The sequence below is a fragment of the Oncorhynchus gorbuscha genome, linkage group LG24 (genome assembly GCF_021184085.1).
Source record: "Oncorhynchus gorbuscha isolate QuinsamMale2020 ecotype Even-year linkage group LG24, OgorEven_v1.0, whole genome shotgun sequence".
In the NCBI taxonomy this organism is placed as follows: domain Eukaryota; kingdom Metazoa; phylum Chordata; class Actinopteri; order Salmoniformes; family Salmonidae; genus Oncorhynchus; species Oncorhynchus gorbuscha.
The window spans coordinates 44042339-44062530 of record NC_060196.1 but is presented as its reverse complement, the minus strand read 5'-3'; the positions used below and the strand labels follow the sequence as shown (position 1 = coordinate 44062530).

Sequence of the window (20192 nt, the reverse complement as noted above, 5' to 3'; positions counted from 1 at the left end):
ATCATTCCATTCATTACACTGCAACTGCACACAGGTGAGAGAGGCTCTTTCGAACAGACCGTTATGTAACAGGGTAGAACACTGGACCAGAGTCAGCAGAAGATGCTAGGCAGATAGATATGAAACTGTTCTATATATATATGTTAAGGTCAACACGGACACAATGCTTTAGCCAAGACAAACTGAAAAAAGTGGATAAACATAAAAAAGTTTAATCGTGAACCAGTGTGTGTGTGTGTGTCTTTGTGACATAGATCATCTCACTGTTATATTATTTACAGGGGTTGTGCTGATGACACCGGCTTGTGTCTGTGAAACTGCCCAGGGGTCACGCCGGGACCGGGGAGTCTCTAGAGTCTAATTTAAACTGAAAGACCAAAGGAGGAGGTGCCACTCTGTCAGGGGGAGTCTCTGTGTGTGTGTGTGTGTGTGAGAGAGAAGGGAGAGAGAGAGAGAGAGAGAGAGAGAGGAGGGGGAGAGAGAGAGAACTGGAGGGCACTTGGGTCGGGTCGCGGAAGGGTGTTGAGTGTGTCTGCGCAAGCGTTTAAGCCCCATGGACAGCAACCGCGTGCCAGTCTCGTTTGCGACCGTTCAGAGCATAATGCTCTCCTCTCATTATTGACCGGAGGAGCTCCCGTTATCAGCAACAGCAAACAGACGACTCACTTTTGGATTTGATCCAGCCTTTATTCATGCAGGTTAGTCTCGATGAAAATAGGTAGGCTAAGTAAAAAAATAACATTTACTCGACATGACAGAGATGTCCGTGGAAGGCAACCTACTCTACATTTCAAGCGGATTTACCTGATCTCCTGCCCAGAACTTTCCTCATCAGGGATATGGTCATCAAGCCGCTCTCCGAGGGCTGACTCCCTCTCCTCCTCTGTCCGCCGGCGTTGGATCCTCCAGGGTCGGGTTGCTAGTTGGCACAAGTACATTATAAATGTTTTGAAATGGGGTGAAACCAGAAGGTACCTGAACTTATCCAGGTCATCTATATTTAACCAGGACAGTCCACTTGTCAACAACCGTGACTGTTTTCTGGGGAGCAGCCTATTTTTGTTTTTCCGTTTAAAAAAGTTTTGCTGCCAACCCGTGTCCTCCTGACTGAAGCCGACTTAGGAGGGCAGACAGGCGGACTGGTCTCCAGGAGGATGCCTGGGCAGGATGTGTTCCAGCCGGAAAATTCTGTGGAGCCTGCTGCTGCTGTCAGTGTTGGAGGTGGGGCTGGGGGTCTCCAGTATCGTCCTGGGAGCCGTTGGGCTCAGCCGGGTCAGGGAGGAACACAAACCACAGCAAGGAGATGCTTCACCTATCTGGAGCGGCCTGTGTGTATGTAGAGCCTTAAGTTTACCATATCTCTCTCTCTCTCTCTCTCCCTGCTCTCTCCTCTCTCTCTCTCTCTCTCTCTCTCTCTCTCTCTCTCTCTCTCTCTCTCTCTCTCTCTCTCTCTCTCTCTCTCTCTCTCTCTCTCTCTGCTCTCCCTGCTCTCTCCCTCTCTCCCCTCCCCCCCTCCCCTCCCTCCCTCTCTTTCTCCCTCTCTCTCTCTCTCTCTCTCTCTCTCTCTCTCTCTCTCTCTCTCTCTCTCTCTCTCTCTCTCTCTCTCTCTCACTATCTCCACTCTCCCTCCCCCTCTCTCTCTCTCTCTCTCTCTCTCTCTCTCTCTCTCTCTCTTCTCTCTCTCTCTCTCTCTCTCTCTCTCTCTCTCTCTCTCTCTCTCTCTCTCTCTCTCTCTCTCTCTCCCTCCCTCCTCTCCTCTCTCTCACTCTCCCTCCCTCCTCTCTCTCTCTCTCTCTCTCTCTCTCTCTCTCTCTCTCTCTCTCTCTCTCTCTCTCTCTCTCTCCCAATTCAATTCAAAGGACTTTATTGGCACGGGAAACATATGTTTACATTGCCAAAGCAAGTGTGAAATAGTTAATGTGTTTGTTTCATTTTATGCTCATACAGTGAGCTCCCCCGCGCTCGCTTACAGAAGACAGTCTCATTGTCTCGATTTCACTTCTCCCTGTGAAACGTTCCATAGAGGTCAGTGAAATGTTCCATAGAGGTCAGTGAAAGGTTCCATGGAGGTCTGTGAAACGTTCCATAGAGGTCAGTGAAATGTTCCATAGAGGTCAGTGAAAGGTTCCATGGAGGTCTGTGAAAGGTTCCATGGAGGTCTGTGAAAGGTTCCATGGAGGTCTGTGACAGGTTCCATAGAGGTCTGTGAAAGGTTCCATGGAGGTCTGTGAAAGGTTCCATGGAGGTCAGTGAAAGGTTCCATGGAGGTCTGTGAAAGGTTCCATGGAGGTCTGTGAAAGGTTCCATGGAGGTCTGTGACAGGTTCCATAGAGGTCAGTGAAAGGTTCCATGGAGGTCTGTGAAAGGTTCCATGGAGGTCTGTGAAAGGTTCCATGGAGGTCTGTGAAAGGTTCCATGGAGGTCTGTGAAAGGTTCCATGGAGGTCTGTGAAAGGTTCCATGGAGGTCTGTGAAAGGTTCCATGGAGGTCTGTGAAAGGTTCCATGGAGGTCTGTGAAAGGTTCCATGGAGGTCTGTGAAAGGTTCCATGGAGGTCAGTGAAAGGTTCCATGGAGGTCTGTGAAAGGTTCCATGGAGGTCTGTGAAAGGTTCCATGGAGGTCTGTGAAAGGTTCCATGGAGGTCTGTGAAAGGTTCCATGGAGGTCTGTGAAAGGTTCCATAGAGGTCAGTGAAAGGTTCCATGGAGGTCTGTGAAAGGTTCCATGGAGGTCTGTGACAGGTTCCATGGAGGTCTGTGAAAGGTTCCATGGAGGTCTGTGAAAGGTTCCATGGAGGTCTGTGACAGGTTCCATGGAGGTCTTTGACAGGTTCCATGGAGGTCTGTGACAGGTTCCATGGAGGTCTGTGACAGGTTCCAAGGAGGTCTGTGACAGGTTCCATGGAGGTCTGTGACAGGTTCCATGGAGGTCTGTGACAGGTTCCATGGAGGTCTTTGAAACATTCTATGGAGGTCTGTGAAAGGTTCCATGGAGGTCTGTGAAAGGTTCCATGGAGGTCTGTGAAAGGTTCCATGGAGGTCTTTGAAACATTCTATGGAGGTCTGTGAAAGGTTCCATGGAGGTCTGTGACAGGTTCCATGGAGGTCTTTGAAACATTCTATGGAGGTCTGTGAAAGGTTCCATGGAGGTCTGTGAAAGGTTCCATGGAGGTCTGTGAAAGGTTCCATGGAGGTCTGTGACAGGTTCCATGGAGGTCTGTGACAGGTTCCCACGAGGTCTGTGACAGGTTCCATGGAGGTCTTTGAAACATTCTATGGAGGTCTGTGAAAGGTTCCATGGAGGTCTGTGAAAGGTTCCATGGAGGTCTGTGAAAGGTTCCAAGGAGGTCTGTGAAAGGTTCCATGGAGGTCTGTGAAACATTCTATGGAGGTCTGTGAAAGGTTCCATGGAGGTCTGTGACAGGTTCCATGGAGGTCTTTGAAGCATTCTATGGAGGTCTGTGAAAGGTTCCATGGAGGTCTGTGACAGGTTCCATGGAGGTCTGTGACAGGTTCCATGGAGGTCTGTGACAGGTTCCATGGAGGTCTGTGACAGGTTCCATGGAGGTCTGTGACAGGTTCCATGGAGGTCTGTGAAACATTCTATGGAGGTCTGTGAAAGGTTCCATGGAGGTCTGTGACAGGTTCCATGGAGGTCTGTGAAAGGTTCCATGGAGGTCTGTGAAATATTCTATGGAGGTCTGTGAAAGGTTCCATGGAGGTCTGTGACAGGTTCCATGGAGGTCTGTGACAGGTTCCATGGAGGTCTGTGACAGGTTCCATGGAGGTCTGTGACAGGTTCCATGGAGGTCTGAAAGGTTCCATGGAGGAAAGGTTCCATGGATGGAGGTTCCTGTGACAGGTTCCATGGAGGTCTGTGACAGGTTCCATGGAGGTCTGTGACAGGTTCCATGGAGGTCTGTGAAAGGTTCCATGGAGGTCTGTGAAAGGTTCCATGGAGGTCTGTGACAGGTTCCATGGAGGTCTGTGAAAGGTTCCATAGAGGTCTGTCCCATTGATGTTTGCCAGATGAGCTAGGGAGGAGCTATAGTTTCTCATCATTTTACTAAAGAAGTTTTATTAAATGATTCAATAGTTTCTATGCTGTCATAATTTCAGTTTTGATCTGGTTCCTCTGTGTCTCTCTCAGTTTCTCATCTGTGGGATGTGTGGAGTCCTGTGTGCTAGGAAGAGGACTGGACTCATTGTAAGTACACATGCACGCACGCAAACACACACACGTAAAACCAAAACACACACACACTTATGCACACACACACCATACACCAGAGTACACAGACACAGGAGTGCATGTCAGTGAGTTAGGGAGTGTAGCACTGTTGTCTTCTGTATGAGGGTGTGAGCACATGCAGAAATATATCCAGGACAGGAGGTAAGAGTTACTCAGGTCCTTCAGAAAGATAGATAGACTAGAAGAGACAGGAACAGGAGTCACCTCTTTCTCACCCCCCCCCCTTCTCTCTCTGCCTCTGTCTCTCTGTCTCTCCCTCCTCGTCTCTGTCGCCCCTCCCTCTCTCCCCCATCTCGCTCTCTTGCTTGCTCGCTCTCTCTTTCTGCCTCTCTCTCTGTCTCTCTCTCTGTCTCTCGCTCTGTCTCTCTTTCTGTCTCTCTCTCTATCTCTCTCTCTGTCTCTCTCTGTCTCTCTCTCTGTCTCTGTTTCCCTGTCTCCTCTCAGCAGTAACCCCACCTTTTCTTCCCATCTCTCTCAATTCAATTCAAAGGGCTTTATTGGCATGGGAAACATATGTTTACATCACCAAAGTAAGTGAAATAGATAAACAAAAGTGAAATAAACAATCAAAATCAACAGTAACACATTGCACTCACAAAAGTTGCAAAGGAATAGACATTTCAAATGCCGTATGTCTATAGTGTTAATGATGTGTAAATTGTTCAAGTACAAAATGGAAAATAAATAAGGGTTGTATTTACAATGGTGTTTGTTCTTCACTCGTTGCCCTTTTGTGGCAACAGGTCACAAATCTTGCTGCTGTGATGGCACACTGTTGTATTTCACCCAGTAGATATGGCAGTTTATCAAAATTGGATTTGTTTTCCAATTCTTTGTGAGTCTGAGGGAAATATGTGTCTCTAATATGGTCATGCATTTGGCAGGAGGTTAGGAAGTGCAGCTCAGTTTCCACCTAATTTTGTGGGCGGTGTGCACATAGCCTGTCTTCTCTTGAGAGCCATGTCTGCCTACGGTGGCCTCTCTCAATACAAGGCTATGCTCAATAAGTCTGTACATAGTCAAAGCTTTCCTTAATTTTGGGTCAGTCACAGTGGTCAGGTATTCTGCCACTGTGTACTCTCTGTTTATATAAGGTCACAGGGCGAGAACCAGATGCAGACACGTGAGGCAGATGGTTTGAGTGTCTGATTTTTATTATAATCCAAGGGGCAGGTAAGAGAATGGTCGTGGACAGGTAAAAGATCATAAACAAGGTCAGTGTCCAGGAAGTACAGAGTGGCAGGCAGGCTTGAGGTCAGAGCAGGCAGCATGGTCAGGCAGACAGGTTCAGAGTCAAGGCAGGCAGGGGTCAAAACCGGGAGGACTAGCAAAAGAGAGATAAGGAAAAAGCAGGAACACGGAAAACCACGCTGGTTGACTTGACAAGACAAGACGAACTGGCAACAGACACAGATAACACCGGAATAAATACCCAGGGACTAATGGGGAAAACGGGTGTCACCTGGAGGTGGGTGGAGACAATCACAAAGACAGATAAAACAGATTAGGGCGTGACAGTAAACCCCCCCGGCACCCCGGCCAGCGCATAGCTGGCTGACCGGGGTGCCGGCTGTGGAAGTTGGTGATGAGGGCCGGGTCCAGGATGTCCAGGATGACCGTCGATGACATGGGGGGATGGGCCTAGAAACAGAAGACAAAAGATTGTGGGACAAGGGCTTAATCTTGGACACATGACAAGTAGGGTGAACACAGAGGGTAACAGCAGACAAACAGCAGTGGAGGTGATCTTGAGAAGAGCCGCCCAAGCTCTTTTCCAGGTATGCCAACAGCGGTGGACGAACATCTGGGCTGAGGGTGTGTTGACCTCAACTTCTTGCTCTGGGAAGAGCGGAGGCTGATACCCCATGGAGAATTCGAAGGGGAAGAGTCCAGTAGCCGAGCAGGAAAGAGTGTTCCTATCATATTCCACCCAGACCAGTTGCTGGCTCCAGTTGGTGGGGTTACTAGCAACGAGACAACCGAGTGTCGTCTCCATGTCTTGATTGGCTCACACCGACTGGCCGTTGGATTTGGGATGAAACCCGCAGGACAGAATGGCCGACAACACGATAAGGATGCAAAACACATTCCAGAATCAGGACGAGAACGGAGGACCCTGATCTGAAACCATGTCAACCGGGAGTCCATGGATTCGGAAGACGTGCTGGGCCATCTCCTTGGCTGAAGGTAACTTGGGAAGAGGGATGAAATGGGCGGCTTTGGAAAAGATATCCAACACTGTCGGAATGGTGGTGTTACCATCTGACGGAGGAAGCCCAGTGACAAAATCCAGGGAAATATGGGACCAGGGGCGATGAGGGACAGGGAGTGGCTATAGGAGGCCAGACAGAGCTTGCCGCGGAGTCTTGCTTTGAGCACACACCATGCATGCGGCGACGAAGGCCGAGACATCAGGAGCCATGGTGGGCCACCAGAAGCATTGTCGGAGGAAAGCCATGGTAAGATGAGCCCCAGGATGACAGGTAAGCCTGGAGAATTGAGCCCATTCCAGGACATGAGACCGGGCCGGATCAGGAACAAACATTCGGTTAGCCCTAGCCCCCCCCCCAGGGTCCGGCTGGGAACATTGTGCCTTGCGGACCAGAGCCTCAATACCCCAAACAACCGAAGCCGCCAAATAAGAGGCAGGGAAGATGGTCTCAGATTCAGAGGGAGTGGCAGTGGAACTGTACAGATGGGAGAGAGCGTCCAGAGTCATGTTTTCGGTAGGAGATGGTGAAATTGAACATATTAAATAACAGGGCCCAACAAGCTTGCCTTGGGTTGAGGTGCTTGACAGTGTGGAGGTATTCTAAATTCTTATAGTCAATCCACACCAAAAATGGATCTTCTCCCCTTCCAGCCAGTGCCTCCACTACTCCAAAGCCATCTTAACCGCTAGGAGTTCCCGGTTCCCAATGTCATAGTTCCTCTCTGCAGGGTTGAGATGAGGGGACATGAAGGCACAGGGATGAAGCTTTTGGTCCTAGACGGATTGCTGGGAAAGTACGGCCCCTACTTCCACGTTGGAAGCGTCAACCTCAACCACAAACTGACGAGTTGGATCTGGATGGATGAGGGCAGTAGTGAATCACTGCTTTAGGTCCCCAAACGCCTTGTCCACTGCTAGAGACCATGTGAATGGTACCTTGGGAGAGGTAAGTGCAGAGAGGGGGGCTGCCAGGTTGCTGTAGCCCCGAATGAAATGGCGGTAGAAATGAACAAACCCCAGAAACGTTGTAGCTGCACCCTGGACGTGGTCTGGGGACAATCCACCACCGCTCTCACCTTTTCCAGATCCATCTGAACATTCCCTTCAGTGATGATATATCCCAGAAAGGAGATAGTGGAGCGGTGGAACTCGCACTTCTCAGATTTTAGAAATAACAGATTTTCCAGGAGGCGCTGAAGGACATGTCGAACATGGAGAATGTATTCCTGGGCAGAACGAGAGAAAACTAGGATGTTGTCGAGGTAGACAAAAACAAAACGATTCAACAAGTTCCAGAGGACATCGATGACCAGGGCCTGGGAGACAGCGGGCGAGTTTGTGTGTCCAAACGGCATGACCAAGTACTCATAGTGTCCACTGGCAGTGTTGAAAGCCGTCTTCCACACATAAGGTGGTGGCCATTCCGAAGGTCCAGTTTGGAAAAGATGGTAGCCTCCTGGAGAGATTTGAAAGCTGAGGAGAGGAGTGGTAAAGGGTACCAATTTTTGATCGTAATGTCATTGAAGCCCCGGTAATCAATGCATGGACGCAGGGTCTTGTCCTTCTTCCCCACAAAGAAGAATCCTGCACCAGCAGGAGAGGCAGAAGGGAAAACGCTCCCAACAGCCAGAGAGTCCTCGATGTACTTCTCCATGGTCATGGTCTCAGGACCAGACAGGGAATATAGCCGGCCTCGAGGCCGTGTGGTGCCCGGGAGGAGGTCAATAGAACAATCGTAAGGACAATGTGGAGGGAGGGAGATAGCACGCGCCTTGCTGAAAACCTCCTGGAGCTCATGGTACTCTGTGGGAATGGCAGAGAGATCCAAGGAAGTATTCAAACCTGAAGGTAGACGTTCCGGGGAAGCCTGCGCCGCCTTCAGGAAAAGTGAATGTCCAGTCAATATTGGGGTTGTGCTTCTGGAGCCAAGAAAATTCCAAAACAACAGGGACGTGGGGAGATTCAATGAGGAGAAGCTGTATTGACTCACTGTGGTTTCCAGATACCCACAGAATAACGGGAACTGTGTTGTGCGTGACTCTTCCAAAGGCGCGGCCGTCCAGTGCCCTGGCATCCATGGGAACGGAGAGGAGTTGAGTAGGTATACTTAGTTCCGATACCAGGATAGCGTCCATGAAAGTCTAATATGCGCCAGAGTCAATGAGCACCCGGAGAGAATTAGACTAGTCTCCCCACAGCAAGATCACATAAAAAGGATTTTGGTTAAATCCTAAAGGGTTCCCAGTCAGGCTCACCAGTGTACTTGTACCTACTAAGGACTCAGGTCTCTTCACTGGGCAGGTGGCTATGTAATGCTCTACAGCACCATAATACAGACAACTGTTGGAGCTTAGCCTGCGCAAATGTTCCCTAGGTGATAATCTAGGTGATAATCTAGCTCTTCCCAGTCTTCCCAGTTGCACAAGTTCCGGTGTATCCAACTCACCCGTCGTCAGTGATTCTCGAGGGAGGTCGGGTGGCCTCGGATCCTCTCGGAAAAACAGCCTTCGGGGACTTCTGGATTCCTTCGGAGGTGAGCGAGCCATAGCGGATGGACCTCCTCTCACTCCTGCATTCCCGTAGATGTCCATCAATCCTAATGGTGAGGGAATCAAGGTCCACCGGTAACTCCTGAGCAGCTAGCTCATCTTTTATCACCTCTGATAATCCGTGAAGGAAGGTATCGAATAGGGACTCCGGATTCCAGGCACTCTCGGCGGCCAACGTGCGAATATCTACATCGTAGTCTGCCACACTACGGGAGTCTTAATGTAATTCAAGTAGTTTTTGGGCCGGCTCTCCCGTATACCAGAGAATTGAAAACCTTCCTCTCCTCTGCCATGAAGTCTTCCAGATCACGACAAATAGCGGATTGTTGCTCCCAAACTGCAGTGGCCTAGGAGAGCGCCCTTTCCGGCATTAGCGTAATAATATACGCTATCTTTGACTGATCCAAAGGGAATAAAGATGGCTGCAGCTCAAAAATGAGGGAGAACTAAGAAAGAAAACCCAAGCAGGTTCCAGGATCCCAAAAATATTGCTGTGCAGGTGGTAAGCGGGGTTCTCGGGGAGCCGGGGTAGGCTGTACAAACCCACCACTAATAGTAAAAAGGTTACTGGGTGGTTGGGGGGTCTCAGAGGTGGCGGGCTGCCTATGAGCCAACTCCCTGATTTGCTCTGTAATAGCCTTGAACCCTTGGTCGTGTGCCTCCCAATGGTGGCTCTCTCTCCTATCCTCCTCTCAGAAGTCACAGAGGTGTAAATGACTGATCCATACCAAAGTAATTGCTCCTTCCTCACTCTGTGTTATTCACTCTTTCCATCTCCTGGCTTATGCATCGCCCTCTGTCTCCCCCATCACACCTTCTTTCTCACGCTCTCTATCTCACTGTCATTCGATCTCACTTTAGTAAAAGCCATCCTCTCCTCTCCTCTTCTGTGTGTGATGATTAGGTTATGGTAGGTTAGTGTATCTCTGGAGTCTGATGTGTTTCCAAACGATGGCTAATGACTGAAAAGTGAGCTCTGATTTGTAACATTAGAATCCTGACACCACACGCACACACAGACACGCACACACAGACACGCACACACAGACACGCACACACAGACACGCACACACAGACACGCACACACAGACACGCACACAGACACACACAGACACACACACACGCACACACACACAGACACGCACACACACAGACACGCACACACAGACACACACACACAGACACACACACACGCACACAGACACACACACACACACACGCACACACAGACACGCACATGCACACGCACACAGACACACAGACGCACACACAGACACACACAGACACAGACACACACACACACACGCACACACAGACACGCACACACAGACATGCACACACACACACACACACACACACACACACACACACACACACACACACACACACACACACACACACACACACACACACACACACACACACACACACACACACACACACACACACACACACACACACACACACACACACACACACTAACAACCACACACACACAGTAATGTGTGGGGATACTTAGTGGTCAGTTCACTGTAACTGAGCTACCAGGAAAAGTCAGAAATGTGTGTGTGTGAGAGAGAGAGAGAGAGAGAGAGTGGGAGAGGATAACTATGCAGTAAATAATACATTTTGCTCTGTAAGAAATATTCAACAACAGCACAATATTTACAGTGATACAGTAGGAAACTATAAACGGTGTGTTCCGTCTCGTTCCCTCCCATCTCAGCATGTATTGTTTCCTGCTGACAAGGTAGCTACAGTATGAGGAGGTGCAATAATTTAAACCTCTCTCTCTCTCTCTCTCTCTCTCTCTCTCTCTCTCTCTCTCTCTCTCTCTCTCTCTCTCTCTCTCTCTCTCTCTAGATGATTCTGTTCTCTGCCTGCTGTATCTGTGGTCTGATTGGAGGGATTCTCAACTTCCAGTTCGTTCGGGCATTGTCACGACGACCGGACTCTCTCCGCTCGCTACACCTAGCAGCCATGACCATTGCCTGCCTGGGTATGCAACGCTACAAAAGGCTACAAAATACAGTTAATTAAACATTATATTACGTTACACTACAGGCAAATCAACTCATTCCTACTCCAGGTAGTTGAAGTAGGGCGATGCTGACCCAACAACTCTAATCTGCATGAAACCTATCTTTGTCTGTATATGAAAGGGTTATTATTGAATACCTGCTATAAAGTATGAACTGTGGTACAGTAACATTCAACTAAGTTCTGGCACCATTCAATTCAGTAGGTCTCTCTCCCCCTTCTCTGTCTCTCCTGTAGGTATCTCTTCCTGTACTCTCTCTACCTGGTTGACCTGTCGTCTCGCCAGTTCAGAACAACAGAGGATGTTTCTGGAGAGAGAACACTCACTGCACCACTCACATGAGATGGCTGAGAAGGAACCATACGCACACGGATCTTTTGTAAGAAACAAACACACACTTGCATGCATGCGTGCTCACACATTGCTACTGATTTCTCCTAATTTGTGTGTGTGTGTGTGTGTGTGTGTGTGTGTGTGTGTGTGTGTGTGTGTGTGTGTGTGTGTGTGTGTGTGTGTGTGTGTGTGTGTGTGTGTGTGTGTGTGTGTGTGTGTGTGTGTGTGTGTGTGTGTGTGTGTGTGTGTGTGTGTGTGTGTGTGTGTGTGTGTGTGTAATTTCATGCATGAGTGTGTTTCTAACAGGAGATCCTGGACAACTCCAGCAATGGGATTCCCCAGATCTCCTACAACAGCAACACCACCTCTCTTTGACAACAGACACACATTGTTGCCCTGACAACAGACACACCTTGTTGCCCTGACAATGGATACACCTCGTTGCCCTGATAACAGACACACCTTGTTCTGCTGACCATGGGGTGGTATCATCCAACAGAGCTGAGCAGCACTATTACACAGTTGTGTGTGGAGAACTTCAGCACAGAAATGAACGCTCTTCTTGGACAAGTTGTTACTAGTTCCGATAGTCCTAACAGACAGTCACATGACCTCATGTGCATGCAATCAATTTGTAATCTCTCTCTCTCTCTCTCTCTCTCTCTCTCTCTCTCTCTCTCTCTCTCTCTCTCTCTCTCTGGCTATATGAATTCAGATATACTGTGTTTGAAGGAAAAATGCTATAACTATCTTGATGTAGAGCAGAATATGGAATGCTTTAAATATTATATATGCAACCAACGATGCAAACTGAATATCAGTGGTGGCCAACCATCCTCCTGGAGAGCTACTGGGTTTGCAGGCTTATGCTCCAGCCCTGCTCTAACACACATAATTAAGTTAATCAAGATCCTGGAGACTGAACACCAAGTTCTCAAGGAGGTGGGTTGGCTAACCCTGCTGTATATTCATACTTGTATATCAGGAAAACAAACATTATCTATGGAGTGACAATATGTTTCTTTGGGCTTCTATAAAACACACATAAAACTCTGTAAACGTTAGATGGTGTTGTAGATTTCATAACCAGTTCCAGACACACACACACACACACACACACACACACACACACACACACACACACACACACACACACACACACACACACACACACACACACACACACACACACACACACACACACACACACACACACACACACACACACACACACACACACACACACACACGTCAGGCATCCTTTCTGATATTGAATTAGAGGAGACACGCTCTCTGCTAGGGGGACTATTGTCTGTGGGAGTACAAGATATTGATCTCACACGCCAGTGTGTGTGCGTGCGTGCATGCTAATTGAGCATTAAATCAAAGTGCTCCTTAAAAATGGTCCTCTGAAATCTCATTTAGCTAACCCTATTCACAGTCTCACTATCTGCTACTACAGACAAGGTAAACACAGTAACCAGAGTACTTAGTTCACCCGGTTGATCTTTCACTATCTGCTACTCAGACAGGGGTAACACAGTAACCAGAGTACTTAGTTAACCCTGTTGATCTGTCACTATCTGCTACTACAGACAGGGGTAACACAGTAAACAGGGGCAACACCTACCTTGGTTAGTTACAGTAACTAACCAAGGTAAGAGACATTAGGCTTCTTAACAGACTGCATGTCCATGGGTCCTTAACCTACAGGCACAGACACACACCCACCTGAGACCTGTGACCTCTCAGATAGATCTACAGCTACTCTAACTACATCAATGATGTTCAATAGCTCATTACGCTGTTTGCTTACATCAGACTACACCGTATCCGTCGTGTGAGTGTGTTGACAGGGACCACGGCATCAAACTCAGCCAGGGGCTCTCTCGCTGACTAAGGAGCAGTGTCACTATTTATCACTGTGACAACGTCAGACATGCGACGCCAAGTAGAGTAGCAGGACCTGCTGTGTGTGTGTGTGTGTGTGTGTGTGTTTGTGTGTGTGTGTGTGTGTGTGTGTGTGTGTGTGTGTGTGTGTGTGTGTGTGTGTGTGTGTGTGTGTGTGTGTGTGTGTGTGTGTGTGTGTGTGTGTGTGTGTGTGTGTGTGTGTGTGTGTGTGTGTGTGTGTGTGTGTGTGTGTGTGTGTGTGTCGTTGTTCTGAAGACAAGCATCCAGAGCTGAATCAGACCCGGCCGACCTTACCTATCTAGTGCTGCCCTATCACAAATTGGTAACACTAGAAGAGCGCTCTCTAGTCGTGTGTGTGTGTGTGTGTGTGTGTGTGTGTGTGTGTGTGTGTGTGTGTGTGTGTGTGTGTGTGTGTGTGTGTGTGTGTGTGTGTGTGTGTGTGTGTGTGTGTGTGTGTGTGTGTGTGTGTGTGTGTGTGTGTGTGTGTGTGTGTGTGTACTGTAATATCCTGTGTTTCACCGAGTAGTGGCTGAACAAGGAAATGGATAATATGCAGTTAGCTGGGTTTTCCGTGCATCGGGAAGGCCGAACAGCAGCCTCCGGTAAGATCAGGGTGGAGGGTCTGTGTGACTTTATTAACAACGTCTGGGGCACGATCTCTAATACGAAGAAAGTCTCAAGGTTTTGCTCGCCTGAGTTGGAATACCTCATGATAAGCTGTAGACCACGCTATTTACCAAAATAGTTGTCATCTATATTCTTCGTAGCTGTCTATTTACCACCACAAACCGATACTGGCACTAAGACTGCAATCAACAAGCTGTATAAGGCCGTAAGCAAACAAGAAAATGCTCATCAAGAGCCGGCACTCCTAGTGGCTGAGGACTTTAATGCAGGAAGACTGAAATCACCTTTACTCTACACAGAGATGCGTACAAAGCTCTCCCTCGCCCTCCATTTGGCTAATCTGACCATATCTCTATCCCCCCGATTCCTGCTTACAAGCAAACTTTCAAACAGATAGTACCAGTGACTCGCTCAATACGGAAGTGGTCTGATTAAGTGGATGCTAAGCTACAGGACTGTTTCTCTAGTACAGACTAGAATACGTTCTGGGATTCATCCAATGGCATTGAGGAGTATACCACATCAGTCACCGGCTTCATTAATAAATGCATCGACATACGTCCTCTCTCCACTCCTCTCCCCCTGTGTTGGGGCAGCAGCCAATCAAAGAACTGCAGGGCATATTGCCCAGTCAATCACTGCCTTGACAAGCCAACAAGCCTAAGGTGGGCTCCAATCCGGGTGCTGGAAGGCGTGGCAAGATTGAGACCTTGGCCCCTGACGGCACCACTATCTCCAACGCACATCAACCCCAGTTATCTAACTTTGCCAGTAAGACTTTAACAGACAATACAAAATACTCCTCCTGAACACAATTATAAAAGCCAGGTTGGGACTGCCTGAGTCGGCCTATTATGTCAAGAAAGACATCAACACACGCTGTACAATAATCAATCATCTTTATTGTAAGTTAACAGGATACAGAGAGCGGGAAAAGACCGTGCTCATTGAGACCAATAAGGAGAATATCAGTGTTTACTTTTGAACAGGTATATGCTGATCTCTAGTGGTTAGAGTGGGACTTACACAACATAGAGGAGAATGAATATCTGTATATCCAATAGCGGTTGAAAACCAAGTTTTAGTGACTCCAACCTAAGTGTATGTAAACTTCCCACTTCAACTGTGGTACACTTTATAAGTTCATTATAACAGCATTATAGTATTTCTCCCTTCAGTGTCTCTAGTTTACAGTGTGGACTCCCCAGTCCTGAATCCTGCAGGTCATTGTCACTCATGTCCAGTTCTCTTAGGTGTCAGGAGTTTGATTTAAGAGCTGAGGCCAAACCTTCTCCTTGTGAGTTTACATTGATTCAGCCTAAACAAAAAATAAGATTGCAAAACAGTTGAAAGTTACTTGTCACCAATCCATATTTGTATAAATCAAGCATCATATGATTGATTATGGGGATTTGTTGTTATTGTGATCTAATACTAAGTACTCAAAGAGCTGTTCTGGAGCCTTTGACCACTGGCAGCAGCCTCAGAAATTCTTCCTCTGATCTGGAGTATTTCTTCAGGTCAAATGCAACTTTTCTGAAGTCAGTAAAACAAAGACCAGAGCTGACCACTGTGCAGGGGAGAGTTTGAATTCTGAGAGACAGGAAGCTTTGGATCTCCTCCACTAGAGAATGGTCATTCAGCTCCTTCAGACAGTGGGACAGATTGATGCACCTCTCGGGAGAGGGATTCTCTCTGATTTCTCCTTGATGAACTCAACTGTTTCCTCATTGGTCTGTGAGCTGTTTCCTTTCTGAGTCCATAAACCTCCTAGAATAGTCTGATTGGACTCCAGTGAGAGGAAGGAAGCGGAGGAACAGGTTCAGGTGTCCATTCTCGCTCTGTAAGGTGTTGTCCACAGCTCTCTTGTGTAAGTTGATAATTCATTTGTGGCTGGATGATGAGGAACATTTCTAGGAACATTTCTAGGATTTGTTTTTGATGAGTGTATTTTTTCCACGGTTGATGAATGTGAAAAACATAAAGCAGCCAGAAACTCCTGAATGCTCAGATGAACAAAAGCAGCACACCTTACCCTTGATCAGCCTACATTCTTTTCTGAAGGTCTGTGTACACACTCCTGAATACACTGAAGCTTCTCATCCTCATAGAAGATCAGATTGCCCTTTTCCAACTGTTTGAAGGCCAGTTTTCAGAGTTACATAATCACATCTTCATCATTGTGTAGAACTTTAGATGTTCTAAGGTACTTCTGATTCCTGTGTTGGGTCTGAAATACCATAAAGTGAGCGAACATTTAAGACCGTCTTGGACATCTCTCCACTCTGCTTCACTCAACAGTCTCTCTAGAGCAGTGACTGAAATCCAACAGAACACTGGTATGTGGCACATGATGTGGAGACTCCTTGATGTACACTGCTCAAAAAAATAAAGGGAACACTAAAATAACACATCCTGGATCTGAATGAATGAAGTATTCTTATTAAATACTTTTTTCTTTACATAGTTGAATGTGCTGACAACAAAATCACACAAAAATTATCAATGGAAATCAAATGTACAGTGGGGCAAAAAAGTATTTATTCAGCTACCAATTCTGCAAGTTCTCCCACTTAAAAAGATACGAGAGGCCTGTAATTTTCATCATAGGTACACTTCAAATATGACAGACAAAATTAGAAGAAAAAACATCCAGAAAATCACATTGTAGGATTTGTAATTAATTTATTTGCAAATTATGGTGGAAAATAAGTATTTGGTCAATAACAAAAGTTTATCTCAATACTTTGTTATATACCCTTTGTTGGCAATGACAGAGGTCAAACGTTTTCACACACTGTTGCTGGTATTTTGGTCCATTCCTCCATGCAGATCTCCTCTAGAGCAGTGATGTTTTGGGGTTGTTGCTGGGCAACACGGACTTTCAACTCCCTCCAAAGATTTTCTATGGGGTTGAGATCTGGAGACTGGCTAGGCCACTCCAGGACCTTGAAATGCTTCTTACGAAGCCACTCCTTCGTTAGTGTTTGGGATCATTGTCATGCTGAAAGACCCAGTCACGTTTCATCTTCAATGCCCTTGCTGATGGAAGGAGGTTTTCACTCAAAATCTCACGATACATAGCCCCATTCATTGTTTCCTTTACATGGATCAGTCGTCCTGGTCCCTTTGCAGAAAAACGGCCCAAAGCATGATGTTTCCACCCCCATGCCTCACAGTAGGTATGGTGTTCTTTGGATGCAACTCAGCATTCTTTGTCCTCCAAACACGACGAGTTGAGTTTTTACCAAAAAGTTATATTTTGGTTTCATCTGACCATATGACATTCTCCCAATCTTCTTCTGGATCATCTAGCAAACTTCAGACGGGCCTGGACATGTACTGGCTTAAGCAGGGGGACACGTCTGGCACTGCAGGATTTGAGTCCCTGGCGGCGTAGTGTGTTACTGATGGTAGGCTTTGTTACTTTGGTCCCAGCTCTCTGCAGGTCATTCACTAGGTCCCCCCGTGTGGTTCTGGGATTTTTGCTCACCGTTCTTGTGATCAATTTGACCCCACGGGGTGAGATCTTGCGTGGAGCCCAAGATCGAGGGAGATTATCAGTGGTCTTGTATGTCTTCCATTTCCTAATAATTGCTCCCACAGTTGATTTCTTCAAACCAAGCTGCTTACCTATTGCAGATTCAGTCTTCCCAGCCTGGTGCAGGTCTACAATTTGGTTTCTGGTGTCCTTTGACAGCTCTTTGGTCTTGGCCATAGTGGAGTTTGGAGTGTGACTGTTTGAGGTTGTGGACAGGTGTCTTTTATACTGATAACAAGTTCAAACAGGTGCCATTAATACAGGTAATGAGTGGAGGACAGAGGAACCTCTTAAAGAAGAAGTTACAGGTCTGTGAGAGCCAGAAATCTTGCTTGTTTGTAGGTGACTAAATACTTATTTTCCACCGTAATTTGCAAATAAATTCATTGAAAATCCTACAATGTGATTTTCTGGAGAAAAAAAACTAATTTTGTCTGTCATAGTTGAAGTGTACGTAGCTATGATGAAAATTACAGGCCTCTCTCATCTTTTTAAGTGGGAGAACTTGCACAATTGGTGGCTGGCTAAATACTTTTTTGCCCCACTGTATGTGGATGACTCAACACTATACACTAGTGGTGCAATGGATCACAAAACTCACTGTTCGGATCTTATCATGTTTTTGAGTCACAAATCAGACCATTTTTAGGATCAGCAACAAAAACAGAGAAACTAATATAACTTTGCTTTCCATTTCTTACTTAAGGAACACGCACAAGCAAGGAACTTTTCAATGTTTAAATATAATATTTAAATAAAATATTCAATACTCAATTGTTAAATTAAAGTGCAATATGAGGCATGATACCTTCTTCATTTAAACAATAGTGGATGACGTCATCCACGTCATCAAAAAAAAAGTAAAGAAAGAAAGCAAAGCAGACCTGAGCTTATAACTTAAAAAGATGAATGTCTACATAGTCTGGGGAGAGGGTAGACCTCTTTGCAGTCACTATGTCCCCTGCCGTGGAGAACACCCTCTCGCTAGGAACTGAAGTGCCAGGCACTGCCAGGTAGCATCTTGCCATCATGACAATGTGAGGGTATTTACACTCATTGCTATTCCACCAGGTTAGTGGATCACCATCCACTGGAATGCCTGCTTGCTACCTTGTAGGATGCCACCTCCTCTTTGATGGTGTTGGCAAACGTCTTGCCTGCAGACTTGACATCTCTAGTGATGGTGCTGTCTTCCTCACTTGGGGCCATAGATGGTCGAATCCTTGTTTTCAGGAGGTAGGATCATGGACACAGACAGTGCAGTTTCAGTGCTCAATAGGGTTGTAACCATTTTGAGGGGTTTGAGCACCTGGAGGACCTCCTCTGCCACTTCCACACCATCACCAGACAAGGTGACAATGTCTTTATGTTTTTTCAGGGTCTTGTCTGTTAGTGCAGAGTATACAGCTGCCTGCCGCTCAAGATGGTGCTCCAACATGTCATAAGTGGAGTTCCATCTTGTTGTGACATGGTGTATGAGCTTGTGGGTCGGTAGCTGTAGCAGTTCTTGCTTGGTCTTAAGCACATGAGTGGCTGTTGGGCTTTGGTGGAAAAAGGAAACCACCTTCCTGATCCTCCCAAGGAGGCGGTCCATCTGGTTCACTGAGATTCCCCTTTAGGATGCTAAATTGATCACATGTGCAAAGCAAGCTATCTGTGGCCCCAGTCCAGCTTCTATCACTGCATTTACTTGGTTCTTGGCATTATCTGTGGTGATTGGGATATTGTTATTGTGCTTCTCTTGCTTCCAATCTGCTACTGCTCCTAGCAGTACCTGCGGCAGATTTGTGCCTTTGTGACTCTCATAGAGGGGGTGTGTCTGTAACACACATCTCCCACTCCTCTGTGGTGTAGTGAGCAGTCACAGTCAAGTATCTGTGGTGAGGGCAACAGAGGATCCCTTGGAGAATTTCTCAATTTCGTAGCGTGGCTCAAGCACTTTCACCGTATTTTAAAAGTTTTGTTTTCCACAACATAATGTGGACTCATGTCTGCAGCGATAAACATCCCAATAGATTTGGTGATGGCTTTAGTCTGGTCTGATTCTGCAGGAAAGGGCTGCTTAAATGTCGCAGTGAGAAGTTGTTGTTTCTTGGCTGAGTTGGCTTCCGTCACTGACACACCAGGCTGATGACGCTTTAAATGTGTGGCCATGATCATACCGCTTTCTTGTGGCACAATGCCTACACACCGTAATGGTGTTGTCCACCACCCTTCTTCCGTCATCATACTTGACAGGGAAGCCAAAATGCTCCCATACATGAGACTTATTAAATGAAGCGAGAGGCTTTTCCAGTTCTTCAGCTTCTCCGCTAGCCATGGCTGTCACTGCTCTTTTTTCTGCTTTGCAACGCGAGAATCCAGGATTGATTCGTTGGTATTCAACATGCCCCGTTCACGTGAACAGTACACGCAACTGCTTAAAAAAAAATCAAATCAAACTTCAGGCGTCAGAGTAGAACACAGCACGCATCTATCTGTCTGTCTTTATCTTTTCACTGCAACCCTGCATCGAGATTTAGGGAATTATTACTTTAAAAAGTAACAGCGGCAGTAAAACTGTATTTCACACTATGATGGTTAAACTTTGCAATTGATCCGCTGTTTACATGTGTGCCGAACCGTGGGGGGTGATCCTTACCGATCACAGATCAACTACGGTCCATTACACCAGTACTATACACGTCAGCTACTACAGCGAGTGAAATCACTGCAACACTTAACAAAG

The 20192-nt window shown here is 46.9% G+C and overlaps 1 protein-coding gene across 2 annotated transcripts; it reads left to right on the top strand.

Annotated features, from left to right (window-relative positions):
• Positions 1–448: 448 nt before the first annotated feature.
• Positions 449–12443, top strand: LOC124013172 (transmembrane protein 196). 2 transcript variants are annotated; one of them, XM_046327390.1, is made up of 5 exons: positions 449–1332; positions 4149–4205; positions 10875–11010; positions 11289–11431; positions 11692–12443. In XM_046327390.1, exons 1-5 carry the CDS (start codon positions 1168–1170, stop codon positions 11758–11760), a joined length of 570 nt encoding a protein of 189 aa, XP_046183346.1. In that variant the 5' UTR covers positions 449–1167; the 3' UTR covers positions 11761–12443. The 2 variants fall into 2 exon arrangements, with proteins under 2 accessions (XP_046183346.1, XP_046183345.1); XM_046327389.1 differs by having other exon boundaries at positions 11678–12443.
• The last annotated feature ends 7749 nt before the right edge of the window (positions 12444–20192 follow it).

Excerpts from the sequence above, each read along its gene's own strand:
- LOC124013172 (XM_046327389.1), top strand. The coding sequence starts at position 1,168 with ATGTGTTCCAGCCGGAAAATTCTGTGGAGCCTGCTGCTGCTGTCAGTG. Across the intron at positions 11,011-11,288 it reads CATGACCATTGCCTGCCTGG|GTATCTCTTCCTGTACTCTC; the intron begins GTATGCAACGCT and ends TCTCTCCTGTAG. Across the intron at positions 11,432-11,677 it reads CATACGCACACGGATCTTTT|TGTGTTTCTAACAGGAGATC; the intron begins GTAAGAAACAAA and ends TTCATGCATGAG.